The sequence below is a fragment of the Orcinus orca genome, chromosome 15 (genome assembly GCF_937001465.1).
Source record: "Orcinus orca chromosome 15, mOrcOrc1.1, whole genome shotgun sequence".
Taxonomy (NCBI): Eukaryota; Metazoa; Chordata; class Mammalia; order Artiodactyla; family Delphinidae; genus Orcinus; species Orcinus orca.
In genome coordinates, this window is record NC_064573.1 from 22,921,739 (window position 1) to 22,946,777 (window position 25,039).

The window sequence follows — 25,039 nt, forward strand, 5'->3', positions numbered from 1 at the left end:
GAACCCGAGCCACAGCAGTGAAAGCCCGGAATCCTAACCACTGAACCACCAAGGAACTCCCCACTAGCACAATTTTAAAGCCATAGAGTTTAGAGCCGTATCACCGAATCCAACCCTTCTTGTACGGCCTTGAGTCATCGGTCATAGCCATGACTAGTGGCCAGAACCATCAGACCAGACTAAGAACCAGAACTTCCCTGCTCCCCCAGCAACAACTTCAGCCCCGTGATCCTTCTAGCACCCTCCAGCCTCCCCCAAATACTGACCCCAGTCCTCTGATTCCACGGGAGCTAGGAATACCCTCTTGAACACTGAGCATTCTTGAGGATTACATGCACCACGCGTATCAGCCATTCTGGACAGACATACCTTGTGTGAATACTGCTGATCAACAATCCTCGCCAACCCGAAATCCCCAATCTTGAGCACGAGGTCCTCCGTGCTGATGAAGATGTTGGCGGGCTTCAGGTCCCTGTGCAGCACGTTGGCAGAGTGGATGTACTTGAGCCCTCGGAGCAGCTGGTACATGAAGAGCTTGGCATGCTCCTCCGTCAGCGTGCCCTGCTCCAGCAGGCGCGCCAGGTCGGTTTCCATGTACTCCTGGACGATGTAGGCCACGCTGAACTTGAACAGCTCGCCCTGCAGGTCGGCACCCTTGGACCCCAGCACCTCATACACCTTCACGATGTTGTCGTGGTCCAGGCGGCGGATGATCTTGATCTCCCGGAGTGCATGCTTCATGCTGCGGGCGTCGCTTAGGGTGATCTTCTTCACGGCCACCTTCCGGCGGGCCCTGCTGTCCACGGCCGACAGCACCAGCCCGTTGACGCCGAAACCCAGGGGTTGGAAGTCAACGAAGCGCCCGCCAAGGTCATACCCGTAGACGCTGGCGATGCAGTCGCCCTTCTCAGCCATCGTTGGCTCAGTGGTCAGGGGCTGACCATGGGATGAAGGGGCAGTCAGGAAAGGCCAAGTCCCAGCTCGTGGCTTCCCCAGCACACCTCATTCTGTCAAGTCCCAAGGCTGAGGGATGGTTCTTCTCTGGGTGATGTCACTGCCACCAGCTCCCTGGAGACAAGAGTGGCATATGTCCATACTCGCTGAGCTGCAGAAGTTGGAGGCTCAGACTGTTTCCTTAACCTGTACTGGGAAGGCTGTCCACCAACTCCTATGTATCCTGAGCCTCCCTGGAAGCTTAGAATGGCTCATGATTCTTTCAAATATAGCATATTGGAAAGAAAAACCAGTCTCTTTATCTATGTGAACGTAAAGTTCTCCATCATGATGGACCACAAAGTAGAGATGCAGAAACTCTCCCCTTTAAATCCTTTGTTAAAAGAGGCTCCTTCTTGCTGAAATGTGGTGCTGTTGCTGAGCTGTGTTCTTTTACTTTAAATGGTCCAAAGCTCAGTCGTATCACAGCCTTCAGCAGCTTGGGAGCTGCCCTCTGTGTCCCGAGCAGTATGAAGATATCCCAACAATGGATTCTAGAGGCTTGTAGGGACTTCTTTATACCTCTGCCAGCTCTCCTTTCTACCAGCTCCTCTTAGATTCTGAAACCCAAACCAGTCTGTTGAGCATTGGTGAAGAAAGCTGGAGAAATCCAAGCGCCTTTCATGAGCTCTACACCAAGTTACACCTGAAGTCCCAGACCTGAGGGCAGCTCAGCTGTCCAGCCAGGATCCTCTGGAGGCTTCAGATGTGGGCAGCATCCTCTGTCACCCCCTCATCCATACTACCTTGAATGAGACAGTGTTCTGCTGGATCCAGAGGGGCTGGCAGGAATGCAGCATCTTTCAGACCAAGTCTCCTTTCCTGTCAAAGAAACAATGTTCGGTAAATTTCCACACTTCAGCTTCCAGCACCTTCCCATTTGTGTGTCTTTTGTTAACCAGCCCAAGTGTTATTTGATCTGTCCAGCCAGCTGAAACACTGCTTGCTCAGGGGATTCCAGGCTTTGCACTGCCCAGCCACACCGCCTGCTGTGTGCGGCGCTCCCCTGGAAGGGAGAGAAGATGGATTGATTTGATAAGATCATCAACTGGTATGACTTTTATGTAAATGCCTGCTCCCCAAAGGTTAATATGCACAAACTGTGGGTGGCAATGATCAGCTCTGACCTTTGTGAAAATCATTTGTTATGCTCTCCAGACATACACAGCAGCACTAGCTGAGAAGGGTGAGAGTAAAAAGTAACTAGTTGCAGACAGAAAATAAAGGATCAATAATTTTGTTTTTCTACTTGGACCCCTTTTCTTCCTTCTTTTGCAAATGTCTTTGACTATTTTGAGAGAATTTGCCATGCACTGAGATTTAATTACTTTGTATCTCTTGTTGCCCATGTAGGCAGCATAAGCATACATACCAGATTATAAGGAAATTTTATTGCCCCCCTGGAATAGGGATTTTCTGCACAGCAAAGCAGGGCACAGACTTCTTAGCATGACACCAGGGCTGGCATGGTGAATTGTATTCTTTTTGATAATGGGAACCTAGCTCTTCAAAGCAATGAGTCAAATCATATCCTGACTGCTCCCTGGTGGCTGCTGACTCAAATTACAGGCATAGGACCTAAGTGGGGAGAAAAAAATGGCAAAACTAGCAATGTAAATTCAGACCTCTGAAGTAAAGGCAATATCATAGCTTCTAAGGAAGTGACAGGTTTTATAAGTTTATAAAGTCCACACACACAGAGAGAACAAACACTATATCCTGCGCAAAGGACTGAATCTAGCCAGGGCTGCTTCTTAATTCCCATAATCCTGTAGGGTCCCCTGTAGGGCTACTTTCACATCTGAACTCTGCAAATGATAAATGAAGCAAAACAACAGTCAACTCAATGTTCTAAAACCAAGGGGGCAAATTAGGGGACAGAGATGACCTGAAATAGTAAATAATCAGACGCCCTCTAAAGACTACTAATGAAAGAAATTTACCAAGAGTCTGGAACATAGTAATTGCTCAACAGTTGTTACCTGTTGTTGCTATTGTTAAAAATTCCCTTATGCTTGAATAAGATGTACCTAATATTCTGATGTTTCATCAATCTTCAGCAATTCTACTCTGCACGTTTTTATCGGGCCCAGCAGCAAAATAATCAGAACTTAAGGCTGGGAAATAATTGTAACAAACAAGTCCTGTGGCCCTCAACCGGCGGTGGTCCTGCCTTCCTTAGCTGCTCTGACGAGGAGTCACTACAGGCCTTTAATGAGCAGGGCCAGATTTGCCAATCATCCTGCCAAGCATCACTATCAGTGAATAACTGACACCCACCCCCAAATGCCAGCATCTCCACTGAGAGACTACGATTCTAGTCTGAGTTCTCACTTTACAGATAAGGGCACTGAAGCTCAGGGAACACCAGCTCAGTGCTTCTAGCATAGACAGGGTCAGTAAACATTTGATGAATTGATAAAGGAACACCATTCACTCTGAGGATTCCTAGCCAGTTAGAGACAGTGCTGGGACCACCCACTGAGCCTGTCTATGGCCTGTGCTGTGAAGTCCACCTGGACACCTAATTTAGGGGAACAAAAGAGCCACCTGGGACCCCGTTCCATCCCTCCTCCAACTCCTGCTACCCAAGTCTGGTAACAGAAACTAAACTGGAACACCTTTCACTTTCTACCCATATACTTGGCCTGATTCCCAAGGGCAGAGCAAACAGAGGAAATTATATATTGCTTTATAAGGGGAGATGCTGAAGCCTTCTTCCCTTTCCGGCTCCCCATGGGCTGTAAACAGAGACAGGAATGAGCACCTAAGCAGGGAGATGACATCACCAGCAAGCTGAAGGCAGGATTTGTTCCACATCAGCTGCAGTGCAGATAATCTGTGGATAATTAAGAGGGGCTTTATTTTTAAAACTCTTTCTTCTTCCTCTCACAGGGGGAGGAAATATCTGTGTGTGTGTGTGTGTGGTGTGTGTGTGTGTGTGTCTCAGTGGTCTGCCCAACATGCTATCAGCAGGAACCCCGTCACCTTGGGAAGGCTCGATTCCAGCCAATCCACCATCCTCATGGGCTCTAAATACACTCTTTTAATTCCCATCCTGCTTCTTTGCTTGCACCTTTCTGGTTCCTGAACTATCCTGCTTCTTCCCCACTTGTTAAAATCCTGTCCATCTTTCCAAATCCAGATGAAGTCTCACTTCCTCTCTGATTTACCATATACTAATCTGGGCTGTTCCTTAACTTTTTATACATGTCCATCTCTCAACTAGGCTTTAAGTTTCTCAAGCCCAGGACACAAAGTAGTGCCTAGAACATAACTGTGAATTGGAGTTACCTGAGGTGCATTTGTTATGTCTACGAAACCGTGATGCCTACCTTCCCTAGACGGTCAGCCTCCTCCCCTTTCCATCGCTGCCCCAATGCAACGTGTTCATTGCAACAGGGATCTTCACACAAGCCCCAACTGCTCAGACAAACCAATATCTCTGAACTTCAGTATCATCTGCTTAGATGCTGCCTCTCTTAGCATTTCAACACGAACAAGGCAGCCCTCATCTGAGCATTTCTCTGTGTCCATTTGAGTTTACTGTTATTCATCTTTTCTCAAACCTGCTTATTTTCTAAGTTTTTCCCTATCATTCCTCTATAATTTCTACCGTAAACGCTTTGCCTTTCCCTACAGGTGGACTGATTATGAAATGCCAATTACCTAAGAAGTCTCGGATTAGGGCTATTTTCTTGCATGGTGTACCAAGAGGCGTGGGCCCATCAGCCCTGGAGAGGGGCGCATCCGGCATGTGGATGTGCCCACCTGGGCAGAGGAGTGAGTATGGCAGCTCTTGGTGTGATGCAGCATCTCAGGGCAAAGCACAGTCATTCTCCATTTAGGGGTGGTGACTCACAGCTGCTCTGAATCACAGGTGTGATTTGGAACCAGGGAGCTGGCATTCACCTTGAGAGGCGGAAAGGTCATGGGTTCAGCTGTGCTCAAATGACAGTCAGCGAGAAGAACACATGTAACTCTTCCAAGGGCAGCAAGGCTCCCACAATTCCATGGTGAACATCGTAATAAACACAGGAGTAGAAATCTCTACCCCAGGACTCCTAGCAATGGTGCTTCTTTTCTCCACTGATTTCTCACCAACTTTCCATCAGTCTCTTATTTGAGGCCAGTTAATTATCCTCTCATGCATCCAGCCTTTTAACATGTGGAGGCAAACCAGAGATTGGTGGTGTGTGCCAACTGTCCCTTTCTGGGATTCCTGGGGCTCTAGTTTACAAAGCGGCTTTGGAGAGTGTAAATTTAGACTCACTTCCTCTGCCTGCTCTGATCCTCCCAAACCTCAGGCTGGTGGCTTTCAGCAGGAACTAAGGCCTCCAGCATTGGAGGCCTTGTCTGGAGGACATTTCCCAGATACTGCTTTCTTCCCTCTCCTGAGCACCCCAAAACTTGCAGGAAAACCTTCCCTGGCAGGGCTGATGTTTACAGTTGCACAGGCTGTACACTGCACAATTCCAGGTAGTACCATTCATATCAGTCAAGTCTGTCTGACTCGAAGGTCCATGATCCTAATTGCTGCAGTCTATGTGAATGAAGTCCCTAGACCAGAGATTGGCGATTTTTTTTCTATAAAGGGCTAGAGAATAAAAATCTTAGGCTTTGTAGGACAGTCTCTGTTACAATTATTCAACCCTGCCTTTGTATCACAAAAGCAGCCACAGACAATACCCAAATGAATGGCATGGCTCTGTTTCAATAAAACTTTATTTACAAAAATAGGTGGGGGGCTGGATTGGGCCAGGGGGTAAGTTGCTCTAGACCCCTGCTCTAGATTGTGTAGGAATGCCCTCTAGCTTGTTCCCAAGGAGGCACTGAAGTGTGTGGTAACCGGGCCCCTTTCCGGCTCTTTCTGCACCGTCTCCTCTCTCCTGGACTCAATCCCCTACCACCAGCCCCGGTTGCCCCTCACAGTGGCACTATCCCACGCCTGCCCTCCCCGGGAGGAACCCTGGGCTTGGGATCCCACCCAGGCTCAGTTCAGCTCAACTGTAGGTCTTGTGCCCTCAGGACCCAGCTCTCTGCTTTCCACAAGCTACCTTCCAGCTCTGCGATTCTATGGTGCTGTTGACGGGCCTCGCTCCCAAACCCCATGTGCATCTTAACAGAGCCTTTCTGGGGAACTGGTGAAGATGACACTATGAAGATGGGGTAACTACACACGTGGAGGGTTCACTCTAGGCCAAGGGACTGATTAGTTGGGTCTCACAAGAACCCCATGAGGTTGATATCATTCTCCCATGAAGCCCCCACAGGGAAATGACTTTCCCAAAGTCGCACAAGTAGCCAGTGATGAATCTGGGGTATAAACGCGGGTCTGTCTGACTCCAAAGCCCACACTTCTCATCACTGTAGCCCATCAGCTGAGCCCAAGTAGGTGATTCCCACCAAGAACCATCTAGACCCAATGTGACTTCCAGGACTAGTGAAGGACAAATTTGGGGGATGCACACCGTGTGGTTCTTCTCAAACTAAAGCACAAGCCAGCCAGCTACCTTTTCAGTCTGTGTTTAGCTTCAGTGTGGAGATCACAGTTAATTAGCCCATTTGATAAAAAGAAAAATTGAGAAATAAAACATTAAAATGAGACTAACAGTTAAGGAAAACTAAACCAAACCAAAAAGAAAACACAACACACAAAAAAACCCCAAACAACAACAGCAACAAAAAACCTCCGCCAGTTCAAACAGCCATAACCCTGCTTTCCAACCAGTACTTGACCTCTTCTTTAACTGTAAACCTCAGATGCCAGAGGCTCTGGCTGCAGGGACTGGCCATCCTAGAGGGTAGCTGAGCTGAGCATCCTCCCAGCTGGTCCTGTAGCTGCCACTGGTCACCTGCCCAGGAACCATTCCCACTTCCTCCAAAGGAACGGAAACCAAGTCTGGGTCAGCCATTGAGCAGCTGAGCCCAACTCAGGGTTGACTCATAGTTAGATGATGGGTCTAAACCAGGGCTTCTCAACCTCAGAATGATTGAAATTTTGTGCCAGGTCCTTCTCAGCTGCAGGGCTGTCCTGTGCCCTGTGGGATGTTTAGCAGCATCCCTGGCCTCTACCCACCAGATGCACTGTAGCACCCCCCCAGCTGTGACAACCAAAATGTCCCTAAACAGTGAAAACCATCACCAGTGGAGAAGGCACAAAACTACCCCTAGTTGAGAACCACTGGTCCGAAGCAGCAGTCTCCAGCAGTATTGGCAATTGCACAGAAGAGTTATTTGTTTGAGCTATACGGTACAGGGTATGTATCGCCAAAAGTTTAGCAACCCCAGCCTTGCTCCACTAAATGCCAACAGCGCCCCCTGGTTCCTGTGACAGCCTCACACACAGCCACAATCCTAGAGGGCAATGACATCTCCCACACGCATCCCTGCTGAGGGCCATGAATCTAAGTCAATCGTGCTATCCCAACTCCCCTTTGATAATGGGTGGTTTAGAGGTGATCATAGCAGCCAGTTCTGGACAATAAGCCTTAAAGGCACTAGAGGGGCCTCACTGAAAAAGTTTTCTTCCCCTACTCCCTGTCCTTAGATGCACTTGTAGGAAGAAGTGGTGTTGGTGCCACACCATGTGGGGACAAGCTTGGAGACCAAGCCAGCACACCGGAGCTGGCAGATGAGCATGGGGCCTTGTAGACATCGCGGAGCCAAGCCTGGAAATGCCTGCCTCCAGCTTTCTTGCCAAGTGAGATGGTCGAGCTCTATTTTTGTGTAAGACATTTTTACTGTCTTTTTCCTTTTAACCTGAAGCTGTCACTGTCCACCTGATAGTAACCTGCTAGGTATATGGTTGGTCTAAGTGGGAAATAAAGAGATGTAGGACATATGGCTCCTGACCTCAAGGAGCTTATATTCCTATAGGGAGAGAAGGACCACATAACAATGACAGAAACAGTGCAAGAATATTTGGGGACCAACTTCATAGTTCCACTGCAAGTGCAGTAAGAGGCCCAGGAAGATCAGTCAGAGAAGCCTCCTGGAGGGGGGGGAAGGCAGCTTCCAAGACCGCCACCAATGGTCCCCGCCTCCTGGCTTCAGCTCTGTGGAATCCCCTCCCCTAAGCCTGTGTGGACTTACTGACTCACTTCTAAGGAACAGAATATGGCGGAAATAATGGGATGTCACTTCTGAGATCAGGTTATGAGAAGACTGTGGCTTCCATCCCAGGTGATAGCTCTGGGGGAAGCCAGTGGCCATGTCATGAGGCAGCCCTGAGGGGAGACCCGGGTGAGTTCTTGCAACGGGATCTTCTGAGGCCTGCTGGCCACTAAATGAGTGAGCCAGGAAGCGGATCTTCCCCAAAGTGAGCTTGAGAGGACTCCAGCCCTCTCCGGTGGCCACGGCCCCACTGAAGGCTCACAAGAGACCTTACACCACAGGCACCCAGCTAAAAGCTGTGGCCGGATTCCTGACTCACAGAAACTGTGTGACAGCAAATGCTGTTTAAGCCAGCGAATACGGGGGTATTTATTATAGACAATAGGTAACTAACGGAGAGGAGGGACGCAGAGACCTCGGCTCTTGACACGTCCAAGATGGAAAAGATGCAAACTTGGCCTGAAATCTTGAGGCTTTGGGCATGGGGTCCTGGGTCTTACTGGATGGGCTTAGAGCCCATCAGATTCCAGAGCCAGACAGAACCTTGGGAAGTCAGCAGGGTTGTTGCAGGGGGTGGCGGTGGGGGAATCTTACCTCCCTTTTTTCACTGACTTAACCCCGGGGGTGAGTTCTGTGTCTGGCACACAGTGAGGATTCCAGAAATACATAGCAGTGGACACAGGAATGGCTACGTTGTGCGGTAAGATTAGGATTATGACAAAGTATAACCCAAATGGAAAGACAAATTTTAAAAATGTGCCCCCTGAGGCGCAGATCAGAAAGTTTTTGAACCCCTCCATGGTGAGTGGGAGATAAAGCGGGGGGCTCAAGCAACGATGCCACACAAGCCCCAGAAGAGAGGTGACCAGGAGGCGTTTCCCCACCAAGGAGAGGACTGCTAGTCCCAAGGCAGTGATCACTGTGTTCCCTCTGATTTTTAGCATCGGGGCCCCCAGGAATCAGGAGAAACAACTCTTCCTGGTCTTCCAGCTCTTGAAGTGAAGTACCACTCCCCCGACCCAGGAGGGAAACAGGCTGGAGGTGTTCATGGGCAGTAAGGCACCCGAGTCTGGAAGCCCCTTCTGTTTGTGGAAACCCACATGCACGGGCAGATGGTTCTTTCCAGTGTTATCACCCATGAGGCCAGCTCAGGCTGCAGTGTCCCGAGCCTCTCTTGCCCCCAGGACCACTCCAACTGAGGTCCCGGGATCCCCTTCATACAGCAGCCGGCAGGACAGTAACCAACCCAGGCCCAAAGCACTTCTTGGCCTAAAATATGTATGTCTCAAGCAGGGAGCCAGTGACAGGCGCCCCAGTGAGCATCCGCCTCTGAGATGTGCAAACTCCCTTAACGTCCCTTTGAGGCAGCGAGGCCAACACAGTGGCCCTGGTTTGTTTCCCTTATACGGTTTCCTCCAGAACATGCCGGTGGGGGTGCCACCAAGTAAGAAACAGGAGGGGAACCTGTTTTATCCTCATCTCCCTGAGGGGGGATGGGAGGAGAGCTACAGAGGGCTGGAAGGAAAAAATGAGCGGCTAGAACATCAGACTCTGGGATTACTGCCTCCCCCAAAAGCAAACTCTGGGCGTATTCAGTTCAGTCTTTCCTCTGCCTTTTTCTCTTGAAAATTACGTAACCAGCCAGGGAGAACAAAGGCTTCCCAAGCCTCCCAACAATACTGAAATAGCACGGAGAGAGATTCCGGAGGCCTCATTTGGAGCTCTGATGCCCACATCAGCGCAGAGCTGGGGGCGGGCAGTCAGTCTGGGTCCCTGAGTGTGGGGTGCGGGTGCTGGTCACCACGGGAACAGCACGGGGGCAGCGGCTGTACCTGCCTAGGCTTGAGGCTGGGAGTCCGACTTTCGGATCACCAGTGTGTGAGGGTGTGAGTGTGTGCCAGCGTTTAAATCCTTCTGATCTGAGACAATCCTACATTTGACCTTTGTAGACGCAAAGGGAAACTTCTCATTTTTCTTTCTTTTCTGTTTTTTTAAAGGAAGGAAACCTGGCATCACAGAAGATGTGGGCCTCTTTCAATATCTAAATCAGGACAGTTATGACTTAAGTGGCTAAATAAGGTGAGCCTCTTTGAGGCTTGGTTTGTCCGGACTGTATTCTAAAGGGCAGAGATCCCAGCCAGGGTCTAGGCTTCTCAAAAGCAGAGCCTGCATCTTTCATTTCTCCCACACATTGTTTTTTTTTTTTTTCGCGGTACGCGGGCCTCTCACTGTTGTGGCCTCTCCCGTTGCGGAGCACAGGCTCCGGACGCGCAGGCTCAGCAGCCATGGCTCACGGGCCCAGCCGCTCCGCGGCATGTGGGATCTTCCCGGACCGGGGCACGAACCCGTGTCCCCTGCATCGGCAGGCGGACTCTCAACCACTGCGCCACCAGGGAAGCCCTCTCCCACACTTGCGTTAGCACCCACTGCAGAGTGCCCACGGGCCACTGTGTCTTCCTGAATTCCGAGGTTACTCTCTGTGAGCCCAGGTTTCATGAGAAAGTCACTTCCAGGCACATGGTCCGCCTCAGCTGGCATTTATCGAGGACCTCCTATGTGCTGGGCACGGTGACACACGTCCAGTGATGTTTGAACTTTCACAGCACACTGTGGGGAACTATTCCCTGACATGAATGGACACTGTGCCAGTGATCTGTGCATGGTAGGCACCTGTTTCCTCCTCTTCCTTCCGTTTTGAGAGAGTGCAAGTAACTTTCTGAAGATCACACACTAGAAAGGGGTTGAGCCCGCTTCCTGACCCAGGCTTGGTGGAAACGCCAGTGCATTCTGTCATCTCCCATGGGGACTTCTGTCATGGGGGGTCCCACCCCCATCCCTCTCACATTTCAGTGCTTGCTTTTGTTTTTCTAGTTTCCCCAGTTCCTTGGAGAAGAAGAATTTGCTTTCCTCCTTTAAGTCATCTTGGAAATTGGCATCGCTTCTAAAGGTCTCAGCCTCTAACCTCATAGTTTCCTTGACTCTACTCACCAGCCATACAAAATGTCTTTCATTGAAGATCTTCATTGAAGATGTCACCTTCTCTCTTGCCTCTGGGCCTCCACACATGCTGTTCCCCCTCCTTTTCCTCTGGCTAATTCTTATTCATCCTTTGGGTACAAGTTTAAATGCCCCTTAATCCAGGAAGCTTTCCCTGATACTCCTTTCCCTCCCCAGACTAGCTTATCTGTCAGGTTGTGTCCTTCACCTCCCCCTCCCTTTTTGTTTCAGCTTTAATCGCTTGTCTTCAGTGTTTGACTGGAAGCTTGGTGAGGGCAGGGACCCCTTCATGGGCATCACTCCAGCCCCAGTGCCTAATTACTAACCTACTCAATAATTAAATAATACTTGGGCAGAACAAATGCATTCTGAGAAGCCCCATGCTCCAGAGGACCATTTACAAATTCAAATTTGTGAAACTCACTTCTTTCCTCCCTGTTAGAGATGCCAACCAGATGTGAGAATTTCACAAGTCTTTTCTGACTCAAATCCTCTGTGCAGTGCAGTCCCTTTAAATAAATTTCATAGAGTTCTTGACTTCTTTCACTGGTCTGCTTCTCACCCAGTTTCCTGGCCCATTATCCAGCAAATATATCACACACTACTCCCTCCTATTCTCATGGAGGCTAATCATTTACAGGGGTTGCACTCAGAGGTACAAAGAAATCATTCATAGAGCAGAAAAAATGTCCCCTCTCCTGGTGATTGCATCTCCCTGTTCACAAGTGACAGAAGAAGTGGTATTTTGACAGCTCAGGTGACAGCAACAATGTCTGGCCCACACGGGACTGCCATAGCTGAGGAGGAAAGCCATAGGCTGGGAGCCAGGAGGCCTGGGTTCGAGTCCTACCACTGCCTGGGAGCTCTCTAGCAAGGAGTTTCTAATCTGTGAAGTGGGAATAACCATGCTTCCCCACTTACTCGTGGGAATCAGAACAGGGTGGTGATCTGAATATACTTCCAAAAGTATTTCGCACAAATTGGAGGTAAGTCACGACCACAAACCAATTATACTAAAATTAAACCACTTCCACAGTGATGTTAGCTGGGCTCTAGGGGGTCAGAACTGTTACCCTTTCTCATCCCTTCACAGTCCTCCAAGAGTGAGTGGCCTCTGCATGGGAAGAAGTGAGTGTTGGTTCACTAGCCATTGCACAATCGTTTTGAGTCTTTTTTTTTTTTTTTTTTTTTTTTGGCAGGGGGCAGAATGAGGGGAACTTTAGGCTAAATTATCCCTGTCTTCTCTTATGACCTAGAACACACTGAGACACCCAGCCCAGGATGGAGCGTCTAGGAATGAATCTACAATGAATCACTGCAATGGACCGGATGTTTGTATCTGTGCCCCACACACAATTCATATGTTGAAATCCTAACCCCCAATGTGACGGTATTAGGAAGTGGGGCATTGGGGAGGTGATTAGATCATGAGGATAGAGCCCTCATGAATGGGAGTCCTGATAAAAGGGACCCCAGAGAGCTCTTTCACCCCGTTTGTACCATGTGAGGATACAATGTAGATACAATCAGCCACCTGCAATCCTGAAAAGGGCTCTCACCAGAAGCCGACCATGCTGGCCCCGATCCTGGACTTCCCAACCTCCAGACCATAAGAAATAAATTTCTGTTACTTATAAGCCACGCCGTCTATGGTTTTGTTGTAGCAGCCTGAACAGACTAAGATACTCACCAAGGGGCTGACCAAGTCCATCATGGTGAGGCCATTTGCTCTCACTTATTAACCTCCATGTATCCATCGCCCTCTCCTCGCTCTCCTTGTGAGTGCCTCCTTCACTGAAAGCTTCACTGAAAGACCCCAAGAGTCAGAACCCCATGCCACAGAGATAACACTGTAGGAACCTGACCCATTGGAGGGGAAATGTGCTGACGGGGTACTTGTTTTTCATTTTCCTCCTCGCTCTAGCAGAAGAGATACTAGGGAGTGTCACTGGCCTCTTTGGAACAATGAACTCCCACAAGCCTGTGAGGGATTCCACATGCAAATAAGCCTCTTACGTTCGATGGTCAGTGACATCAAACCCCACCGGACATAGAAGGGGGAGGGAAGGAAGTGATCAGCCTTCCGATGGATCAGGAACTCCCTGGAGAAGAAGACAGATGGCTCCAGTGCCCGGGAGGGGAGTGGAGGAAGGTTGGGAAAGAAAGCAGTGGAAGCAAGAGAGTAAGAATGAGGAGAGAGAAGGAAGGGTAACAGGAAGAAAGAGGAATCCTGTCCCCACTCCCAGAGGCCACTCCTGCCTCCTTATTGAGTCGCTGGGCTGTTGTTAGCACTTGGCACACACAGACCGTCCTCACAGCCCGGGAGCCTTAGACACACACATCAATAAAGTCCTCATTGCAGAAAATGCTGGAACTTGACAAAAGCAGCAGTATGACCAACACAACACAGCGCATTAGCTTGACAAACATAATCGTGCCAGCAGCCACCAACTCCACGGCTCTCCCAGGTACAGGGGGTCCTGGGCAGGAACTGGATTTCACCAGCTCAGTGTCATTAGCTGGAAACCTGGATCAGGCTGGCACCGAGGCCAACACAGTGTAAGCATTTGGGTGGGACAGTGACGTAGGGAAGCATTCCTTCACCTCTCCCATTCTCTGCAGACTCCAGATAAACGAACCTTGGGATTTAATGAGTTCTGAAAAACCAGCACAAACCAGGCTCTGTGTCCTTGTTATGCTGGAGTTCTCAGGTGCCAGGAACAAGAGAAAAGCCGATGGGTATGGGCAGGGGGCTGCCTGGGGAAGGGCTCAGCCACTCCCAGGCTTAAAGGTAGATCCAGCTTCCAAGCCACCCTTTGGGAGGAAGGCTACTGGGTAGACATTGCCCTCAATATCTACCAATGCTATAGGGCCAGGGCAAGTGAGGGCTCAAAGGAGTAGGTAAGGCAGTTGACTGGGTGGGCATGGTGGACAGAGCTGCCTTCCAGAACATGAGGGAGGAGGTAAGGCCAGATGGTAAGAAGGGGTGGCGGGAAGGAGCTGCCCCCTCCAGCACTGGTCACCTCTCGCTCGGAGTAAGCAGAGAGAGATGACCGTCGTCCCCTCGTATCCATGGGGATTGGTTCCAGGAACCCCTGTGGACACCAAAATCTGAGGATGCTCAAGTCTGTTACATAAAATGGCATGGTATTTGCATAGAACCTACGCACATCCTCCTGCACACTTCGAATCATCTCTAGATGACGTATAATCCCTAATACAATAAAAATGCTATGTTACTAGTTGCTGGAGTGCAGCAAATTCAAGTTTTGCTTTTTGGAACTTTCTGGAAATTGTTTTCAAATGTTTTTGACCCACAGTTGGTTGAATCCACAGATGTGGAACCATGGATGCAAAGGACTGACTCCCCTGCTCACCGGGGGTGGTGGGAGGAAGCGCTACCCACCCATCAATAAGAACCTCCTAGGTGGGAAGAAGGTTGCTTTTACAGTAAGGTTTTATATTATGATAAAAACGACAAAAATCAATGACAAAAATCACTTTCTTTTTTCAAGCAACAATGTAACTTGTTTTTAATTTAGAATCTGTTTCAACTGCCCAAACTGAGAATTAGGATCCCAAGTGGGGGCAGATAGAGTCTCGGGATATAGTGCCTGTGCTCATGAGGCCAGGCTTCAGGAAGCCTGGAGAGAAGTGCAGTGTGGGTCTCATCAGGATGGAGCCGAGGGGTCCTGCAAGAGTCCTGACCAACCGGAACTGAGGTAGAGGGTTCGGGACCCGCAGTCTACCCGCATCCCTTGGTTCAGTTTTATAAGGCGAGTTTTTCTTTGAAATAAAGCAAAAAGCAAACCAGATGCTGACTTTGATAGTCATCTTTTTGACCTGTGGAGCGATTTGTTCCGTCTTTCTTTGACACAACTGCAGAAAGGGACGGAGTGCCAGCTTCCACCCCACGCTCACCAGGCTTCAAGGAGCAAAGATTGGCTCTGATTTCTTCTGAAGTTCCAGAAAAGATGACTGGGACTCAGGCCTGGAAAAAAATCTCAGATACCTGTGCCTGTGCTCAGGGTGTTCTCTGAGCCTGGACGTGCCCTTTCTGTTCCCATTCCCTGCCAAGGTCGCCTATGGGATCACCTCCCAGGGGAAGCTGGTGAGGGCTGTGACCAGACTGAACAGAGTTGAGGTGGTCATGTGGGAGGAGATAGGACCCTGTCTTGGTAATACTGCCATCTGTTCCCTTTGCTTCAGCCAGACTGCCTTAGTTTAGGTCCCGGATATGCTGACATGCTCAGAGTCTGCATCCCACCACCTCTAGCTTTTGTCCCCACTGTAGCAGCGGGGTGCGAGACAATTCACATTTGCTTTCCTGCAGCTGAGAGCACTGTAGCATCTGTGGCTTCCCTCCGTGAACAGGTTTAGAATGAGTGAATGAATGAATGAATGAAGTCCCAACAGCCCCCAAATGGTCTCTCTACCACCTTCCTGCAACCTCTCCAATCCATCCTCCTTTCTGCTTCCAATTATCTCGGAAACACAACTGATCATTTCATTCTCTTGTTTTCAAAAGGTTTTCAATAGCTCCCCACTGCCCAGAGATTAAAGCCCAAGCTTCTCACACAGCCCCTGCGTCAGACCTGATCTGTCTTCCCGCCTCACGTCCAACCACTCCCTAAACTGCACCCCACGCTGCAGCCACACAGACTGGGGCGATTGTTCCTGACTTGCCACCTTCCCAGAACATGCAGCCCGTATGTTGGCGATACTGTCCTCTTTGGGTCCCTGAAGCAGTGCTACCCTAACGTCACCCTGCCGTCCTCAGAGTAAACTCTCTCTTCTCCAGGACCATGAAGCACAACGCCTACACCTAAGGCAGTAATCTCATGGGGTTGTACCTCTCTGTAGTCCTTCTTCCCACTACTGGGAATCCTGAGAGCAAAAGCACAGTGGCTGGTTCATCCTTATATCCCCAGCCTTGTACAATTCCTGGCATACAGTAGGTACTCAATAAAAAGTTGATGAACAAATAAAGAGATGGGTGGGAACGGAGCCAGGGACTTGAGAGTGGAAGTGTTTGGAAGAGGTGCTTGGGGGACGTGCGCATAGAGGCACATCCCCTGGAGGGGTGATGTGCTGGTGGAAGTGCGGTCGGTTCTCTGGGACAAGAGTGGGATGGTCACGGGAACAAGGGAGCAGTTGAATGGTGAGCACTGAAGACTGGGCTGGGCTTACAGACCGCACTGGGGCAGCACCCGCCAAGGTGTGGGTGAGAGTGAGGTCAGGTAGAAGCTGAGCGGAGGTGTGGAAACAGATAGTTGACTTAGTGGGAGTGTTGCAGAGAGTCCGGCGGAACCAAAAGGAACTGGGATCAGAGAAGGGATTTTGCTGGTAGGTTCCTGGTAACTGCTCGCTTTCAGGTACCACCCCGAAGGCGGGGCATCACCAGCTTGGTAGGAACAGACCAGCTTAAGCCAAAATAAACCCAGAGAGCAACTGCATGCCATTCCCTTAGGTGTTCTTTTTTTTTTTTTTCTCCTCCCAGCTTTCAGATCATCACACTGACAAACTCGGGATGCTAAATTCAGGTTGTTTACCAAGGCTACCTCCTCAGGCCCATCTGTCTAGTTCCCTTCATTCACCAACAGCCACGCTGAAAGAACACATAGCTGAGTCTTCCCATGAACTGTCTTGCCCGATTTTTCTGGAAGCTTCAGCTGCCATAGACAGTGCGCCATAGTTCTTTTATTGTGTGGTAGTCCCACAGAGAGCAATAAGATTAAGGTGAAAACAAATTTGCAAAGCAACTTTCCACTCTCCAAAGCATTTGCATGTATTTTTAATATTTAATACTTTCATGTAATATTTACTGAGCATCACTTTGTACAAGGCAGTGGGGAGGACCCAGGGCAAATCAAGCAGACACGATCCCTGGTCCCCAGGAACTTACAGTCTGGGGGTGGAGAGGCAGATGTGACACAAATATTGGCACAAATAGCGTGTACATATGATTACAACTGTGATAAACGTATCATGGGAAAGTGCAGGATGCTATGAGCAGGGGTGACAAGGAGACAATTACTTTGGTGAAAAATGGCAGATTCCCTGAAGAAGTGACATTTAAACAGAGACTTGAGTGAGTAGAGGCTCCCCAGTAGGTGTGGAGAGATGGGAGCTCTGGGCTGGACACCCTGGGGAGAGTGGCCCTCGCACAAGCCCATGGCCCTCGGGTCCACCTTGGCTATGCTCGGGCAGTCCGAGCGAGATGGGGTGGGGTTTGCTGAGGTGGCCCCCCCTCCATCCCATGTTCCTGGCAGCCCCCTACTCTGACTGACCATCTGCAGGTGTGCCCCCAGGTGCAGAGGATGAACAACATCACCTGACTCTCAAAACACAGCCAAGAGCAAACGACCCTTGTAATGTCCCATTTCTTTTTATGAAGAGCCTCGTATAATTTTTCGGAAACTGCCTGGAGGAGGCAGTGTCTCCCATGGGGAAGGTGACCGTCAGGTGCAGTGGAGGGCCTCTGGCTTATGAAAGAACTCTGGGTTCAAGTCTGACCTCTGCCACTCATAGATTACATGACCTTGAGCCTCAGTTTCCACATCTGTTAACTAGAATATTAATACCTTCCATATTTATCTCACAGGGTTTTTGTTAAAAGCAACAGCCATGAAGGCAGTGTGTAAAGTAAATATCAAAGACTGCTGAAATAATAATCATGTCACTATTTACCTTCCCACATTAAGTAATAACTGGTAACAATGTACTCCATCTCATTTAACTTCACAATGATATTCCCAGGAACATACTGGGATACTGCAATACTGATGTATTGCTTCCATCTTACAAACTGGAAAACTGAGGCACAGAATGGTGAAGAACTTGCTCAAGCATACCCAGCTGGGAAGTGGCAGAGCAGGGCTTCAAACCCCAGCAGTCTGCCTCCAGACCCCACGCCCTTACCATTAGGCTATGCTGCCTGAGTAAATTAAATGCCCCAGGGCACTGACTGCTAAGAGCTGTCCCAGTAATCAGAGGACAGAGCTCGTGTGCAAAGTGACACCACTAAATTGCCATTAGCTTGCTATGTGCCCCTTGACAAGGGACTGTCTTTCTCTTGCTTCCCTTTCCTTTTGTGACCAGGGCCAGCAGTCAGATTAATGGGCTCATTGTAGGAAACCCCAAGAAAGGTAACTAGCTCCCGTCGCTAGGATCAGATGGCTATATATAGTGTTTAATAATCACACAGCAACGAGATCCTACACAGATGCTCGCAAGCCCAACCTTCCTGCAACCGCAACGCAGCAAACTAGTCAGTCTCTGCCAACTTCGAGAGCTTGTGGTGCTCTGCCCAATTCTAGGGCCATTTTGGATGGCGCGTCGGCATTCATCCCTTGTCTTTAATCCCATAGCTTTAAATGTGCAGCAGAAAGATCCCTCACCTCCCATCACCCCTCTCTCCACTCCTTCCCAGCCACCCCATTCCCTCCACAAGTACTTTTCTTTCCTGCTCCCCCATCTTCCCTCTTTAGATGGTTCTCCCCTGCGAAGCCTCATCCCATCCCATATTCTCCACTGCAACTCTGAACAAGATCCCCTCAGAACAGCTACTTGGGAGTTTAGAGAAGGGGATGTGGGTGGTGGTGGTAGGAGTGGGTGGGAGGATGAGGGAACAGCCAGTCATAGGTAAATGGTCAGGAAACATCTATCCGATGGTTCCAAAGTCAATTTCTAATCCTTTCCTTTCTCTGCAGTGTCCTGTCTACCGCCTTTTCAAACACTCACACCCCTCCCCATTAGCACCCACAGAAGGGTTTGAGTCCAGCCGTCTATACTTCTCTGAGACTAAGATACCAGGTTGCCTCTCCCAGGGGATCTATATTTTAAGCTTTATCTCTAACCATGGAATGAAAACCCATGTCCTAGTTAGGAAAGGTTAGGCATCCCCTTGGCTATTTAGGGGAATGGTAAATTGACATCAGCGAGTTCCTGGGCTGCCGAGAAAAAGGAGAAGAGAGGGTCAAGGAGCCCCTCTGAGCAAAGGGGTGGAAGATAGTGTAGTAGTGCCCCACCCACCCCAAAGCACAGCTGCCCATTCTCCCTGTTCAAACAACTCCTGAGTCTTTTACTTGCATGACTGAACAGGTTTGAGGCCCTCCAGATACCAATGACAGGTGTGTTGTTGTTCCCAGCCATCAAGCCGATGCTAGCCACTGAGTGGTTCCAACCTGGTGATTACCTTCCCTTCTCCCACCCCCATCAATCCCCCTGCCAGACCTGCTGACATCAGCTCTCCCCTTCTCCCTCAACCTCCCAGGTGTTATTTACAGATGGAGGCTGTTCCCAAGGCAACCGAATGTGGCCATTATTTTACACTATCATATTCTGTTCTTCCAGTCCCTCTTCCCCCCACCCAAATGAAAAGTTATCTAAGCAAGGTCTCCTCTCCAAAGCAGAAACCTCAAATCTTCTTGCACTCAAGTCCTGCTGGGAGGCAGCAGCAGAGAGAGGGGGAGACAACTCAGATGCTGTACAAGATGTGGACCAAGCAGGCATTCGTCTCCTTTTCCACTTAGATGGCATTAAAATGCTAGGAAGGGGGTCTTTAAATCAATATAAACCCGTAAAAGTGAAGAGAACAGAAGGGGAAAGACCAGAAGACAAGGGATTTTAACACATTCCTGAAAAGTTGAGAATTTGGAAGTCTCAGCTCAGGATGCACACTGGGGGTGGGGCAGGAGCAGGGTCAGCTGAGGAGGTTGCTCTCCAGCTCCACTGACACCTGGAGAGGCCCCAGGTTGAGGTCAAAAGGCAGGTGGGAAGTAATTCCCGAAACTGTGGAATTCCGTGAAGGTTTGCCTGTGAAACCACTGGATGCCCTCCCCCCACCACCACACCGCTGTGTGTAGAAAAGCAAGTAGTTCCTACCTCCCTCCCCTTCCCACCCTCTTCTTAAACCCCAAGTTCTGAGGGGCCATTGTTGTTGTTTGCAATGCAGAGTCAGGGATGGGATGAGAGTTACTGAGGGTGGGGGGACATTTTGTTTCACATTTTTTTCATAATACAAATGAATCTGACATTTACTGGTTTTCAACTTTTAGAATCAATCTACAGGTGAATAGCCCACAAATTGTAAATGTCATCACCTTTGACATGTAAAGAAAAGATCCAGTAGGAAAAAAAGTTTGGAAGGTGGAAGGGAAGAAGGAGGGAAGGAAAAGGAATATATTCTCATACCAAGTTGAGAGCTACTGCTGAAATCTGATGGAAAGAGAAAGGAAGTTAAAGATAGTGACTATAATATAAGGGCTTGAAGTGAAAGGATAAATATAAGCTCTTTAAAAAGTGATAATTACTATCAAAATCAAGTAAAGACGCTGACCACAATGCTTATTTTCTAGTGACGGAGGAATTAAGGATTCATCAAAAAATAAATACATAACATACTACCAGATTATTTCATGGGCGGAAAAGGAGATTTTCACTCCCTATTTAAATTACTCCTTTCTCTGCCTTGTTCTTTTTTTCTTAAACAACAACAAAAATGAGCAAAAACAAAACAAAGCAGGTAAAGTATATTATTTAAAGATATGAAACTAAATAACAAAACAACTAAAGAAAGAAATGCTTGAAAGTTTGGGGTCAGGGATGGGAAAGATGATGGTAGCTTTCCATTATGAGTCCCTTTTGAACCTTAAAAAAAAAAAAACCATGGCTTGCATTGATTAAAGTGAGAAAGACCAGTGAGTCATCCACTTACTGTCAACTTCATGGTCGCAAGGACAACGTGGGAAGACGGAAAGCTGTTTTGGTCCCATGAGACAAGATGTTGGGAGGGACCCAGTTCAAGTCTTGCTTTTGGAAAGAAAAGAGGGCTGTGAGAGCTGCCTGGAGAACCAGCTTTTGAGAGCTTGTGCCCCTTGTCAGTGACTGGGCTTTTCCCTCACTGCCTATCCCATCCTCCTCCTCACCTTCAACAGGCGCCTTGACATTTTAACCAATTGATTCTCAAGCTCAGCAGCATATTAGAACCACTTGGGAGACTTTTTAAAATCCTGATGCTTCAAGAGAATGAGAAGATAAGCCACAGACTGGGAAACAATATTTGCAAAAGACATATCTGATAAAGGACTGTTATCTAAAATATTCAAAGAACTCTTAAAACTCAACAATAAGAAAACAAACAACCCCATTAAAAAACGGGCCGAAGACCTTAATGGACAACTCACCAAAGAAGATATACAGGTGGCAAATAAGGATATGAAGAGATGTTCCACATCATATGTCATCTTGGAAATGCAAGTTAAAACAGCCACTATACACCAATACAAATGGCCAAAATCTGGAACACTGACAACACCAAATGCTGTCGAGGATATGGAGCAACAGGAACTCTCATACATTGCAGGTGGGAATGCAAAATGGTACAACCACTTTGGAAGAGTTTGGTAATTTCTAAAAAACTAAACATAATCTTACCATATGATCCAGCAATTATGCTTCTTGATATTCATTCAAAGAAGTTGAAAACTTATATCCACACAAAAACCTGCACACAGATGTTTATTGCAGCTTATTCATGGCTGCCAAAACTTGGAAGCAACCAAGAGTCCTTCAGTAGGTGAGTGAATAAACTGTGGTAGGTCCACACAGTGCAATATTATTCAGCATTAAAAGGAAATGAGGTATCAAGTCAAGAAAACACATAGAGGAAACTTAAATGCATATTACTAAGTAAAAGAAGCCAATTTGAAAAGGCTACATACTGTATGAGTCCAACTATATGACATTCTGTAAAAAGCAAAATTATGCAGACAGTAAAAAGACCAGCGGTTGCCTGGCGTTGGGGAAATGGGGGCAGAATGAATAGGCAGAGCACAGATCATTTTTAGGGCAGTGAAAATACTCTGTATGATAGCATAATGATGGATACATGTCATTATACATTTGTCCAAACCTACAGAATGTACAATGTCAAGAATAAACTATGATAATATGACAGCATTTGGAGGTGGGTCTTTGGGGGGTAATTAGGTCAGGAAAGTGGAGCCCTTATGATGGGATTAGTGTCCTTATAAAAAGGGACATGAGAGAGTTTACTTCCTCTCTGCTCTCCACCATGTGAGGATACACTGAGAAGACAGCCATCTACAAGCCAGGAAGCAGTCCCTCACCAGACACTGCTGGCACCTTGATCTTGGACTTCCCAGCCTCCAGAACTGTGAGGAAGAAACATTTGCTGTTTAAAAAAAAGTAAGCTTTAATGAAAACTCTTGACTTTGGGTGACTATGATGTGTCAGTGTAGATGCATCGATGGCAATAAATGTACCACTCTGGTGGAGGATGCTGGTAATGAGGGAGGCTGTGAATATATGGGGGCAGGGGTATACAGGAAACCTCTGTACCTTTCTCTCAATTTTGCTGTGAACCTAAAACCTCTCTAAAAAGTTAAACATGAAAAGAAATATCAATACCCAGGCTTCACTCTGACCATTAAACCAGAATTTCTAGGGCAGGGACGGGGAATCCCCAGGTGATTCCAACATGCAGCCATGTTGGAGGACCACAGCAGAAGATGAAGACTGATTTGCAAAATGGCTACCCTCCCAAGTAGCACACAGCTGAGAGGCACTAGTCTTTCACTACTATAGGCGATTGTAGAGTGCTGTGGTAGATGCGTGTGTGTCCATGTGTGCCTGTGTGTGTCTATATGCGTAAGGCCAGTGGAAGGAATGAAAGCAGCCACCATTCCCGCTCCTTTGGCAAGACCATCCATATCATTTTTTGTAAGCAAGAAGAGGACTGTCTGGAACCACAGCCAAATGAAGTTAGGGTGTAAGCCCACGCTTCCTCTCAGGTCAGTTGGTATGACATCAACAGAAGTCCCCAGACCCGACTCCTGAATGGGCACCCTGCCTGAGTGAGCCATGACCCAGAGCAGCGGTGCTTAAATTTGAGTGAGCATCAGAATCACTTCAAAGGATCTTTCAAACACAGGTGACTGGTCCCACCCCCAGAGTGTCCTATTCAGGAGGTCTGGGGAGAAACTGGATAATTTACTTTTCTAACAAGTTCCCAGGTGATGCTGATGTTACTGGTCTCAAGACCAGCCTTTGAGAACCACTGACTTAGGGGGACTTGGAGGAGGGAGAGTAGGTGCAGAAACCCCTTTCCCAAGGCAAAAGGGAGCCATCAAGAGGATGATGGCAAAATAGCCCCTCTAGTCTCACTTTGAAGGCTCAAGACTGAGGCTGATTGATTACCAACAACCTCCTGCAGGGTACTAATCACAGAAGGACCGTTTGGGCTTTGAACACGGTATGATGAACCTGGCTATGGCGTTCTCTGTTCACATACGCCACATTAGAGCTCATGCCCAGCATCATTTAACCCCTTAAAATAGTAATTAAATGAGGGGCATCCATTCTGTCCAGGGACACCAGCCTTAAAAAGGAGTTCTACTTAATGCTTCACTGAATTTATAGTAAAGGGCAAAGTTGCTCCCGAAAACAATTTCCTGATAGTCCTGACAACTCAAACTTAGGCAATTTCTTGGAGTATTCTTTACTTATAAAATAAGGAAGACAAAATGCATATACCAGCAAAGTTTCTCTAAACCAAGCCTGGAGTCAGTACTTAGTAATTTAATTTAGAATGATCAGTTAGGCAATTGTCCAAAACCTATTCCCTAAAATCCCCTGCGGTGGAAATCTTTAGCTCTGGTTCGTAGGCTAGTCTTTGCAATCTTCAAGTAAAGTTCCTCTTCCCAAATATACAATAATGTGCTTCAGCTGACAACCAAAGAGCAGCCAAGCAGTGGGGAAAATAATTAGCAAATTCATTAATTAGGATACTGCTTACACTCCTTTTATAATGGCTATCATTTAATTATTTTAATCCCCTGCCTTCCACTAAAACCACTAAAGGTCATTAGTATATACTATTATGTTAGGAGGGCAACAATTACGTTTTGTTTTACATGTAAAAATGTAATTTATATAGAATGTCAGGTCTAAGGGGTTCCCAGAGGTAATGTTGCAGAACTTTAAAAGAAATAAAAGACAAGATCTTACAGGAAACCAAATACATACAGTGGAGAATTGCTAACATTCTAAATAACTGCTAACAACACCTACTGCAAGACAGACTCTGGACTATGCTATTTAATTTACTCCATTTTTAGTATAAATTCTAATCATTTAATTATAAAGACAATCAATGAGAACACTGAACCTGATTCTTATGTAATACCCATTTTATTTCTAAATTTTGTTAAATTGATATTATTGAAAAATCCTGATTCATAGAGATAAGTTATAGTAAATGTGTAATAGCTTTAAAAAAATACCATTCACACTGACAACCTCAAATTATTTTTAAGTTAAAAAGAGATGGCAGAATAAACTTTCAGGTGAGCTAAAATTCAAATTAACACATTGACTGTATTATAGACAACACATTTGAGTGTGGTTTGGGAGTTATAATTCTTTTTTTAAAATATTTATTTATTTGGTTGTGCCACGTCTTAGTTACAGCCGGGCTCCTTAGTTGTGGCTCGCAGGCTTCTTAATTGTGGCATGTGGGCTCCTTAGTTGTGGCACGTGAACTCTTAGTTGCGGCATGCATGTTCGACCAGGGATCGAACCCAGGCCCCCTGCATTGGGAGCACAGAGTCTTATCCACTGTGCCACCAGGGAAGTCCCTATGATTCTTAAAAGAAATTAAAACTATATTTTAAAAGAAGTTCAAATCAAACATCTATGCAACACCAAAGCACCTTCAAACACAAAAGCTACAATCTATATGAACTACTTTTTTTTACAGATGAGGAAATCAGGGGCAAGAAAGACTTGCCCAAACCCCACAGAGGGATTTAGTGACAGGGTAAGATTAGAACCAACTTCTCCTGACAGCATGTCCAGGCCACTTTTTATGTTCCATGTTTCAGAGAGGGAACGCTTGAGAGAGATTATT

General features: G+C 47.6%; 1 protein-coding gene across 1 annotated transcript in view; it reads right to left on the minus strand.

Moving 5' to 3' along the window:
- Window positions 1-25,039, minus strand: part of MAPK4 (mitogen-activated protein kinase 4) — a 179,469-nt gene that overhangs the window by 75,871 nt on the left and 78,559 nt on the right. The window contains exon 2 of the mRNA XM_004266102.3: window positions 370-1,815. Within this exon, the coding sequence (XP_004266150.1) occupies window positions 370-915 (546 nt within the window). The 5' untranslated portion in view covers window positions 916-1,815. The remainder of the gene's footprint in view (window positions 1-369; window positions 1,816-25,039) is intronic.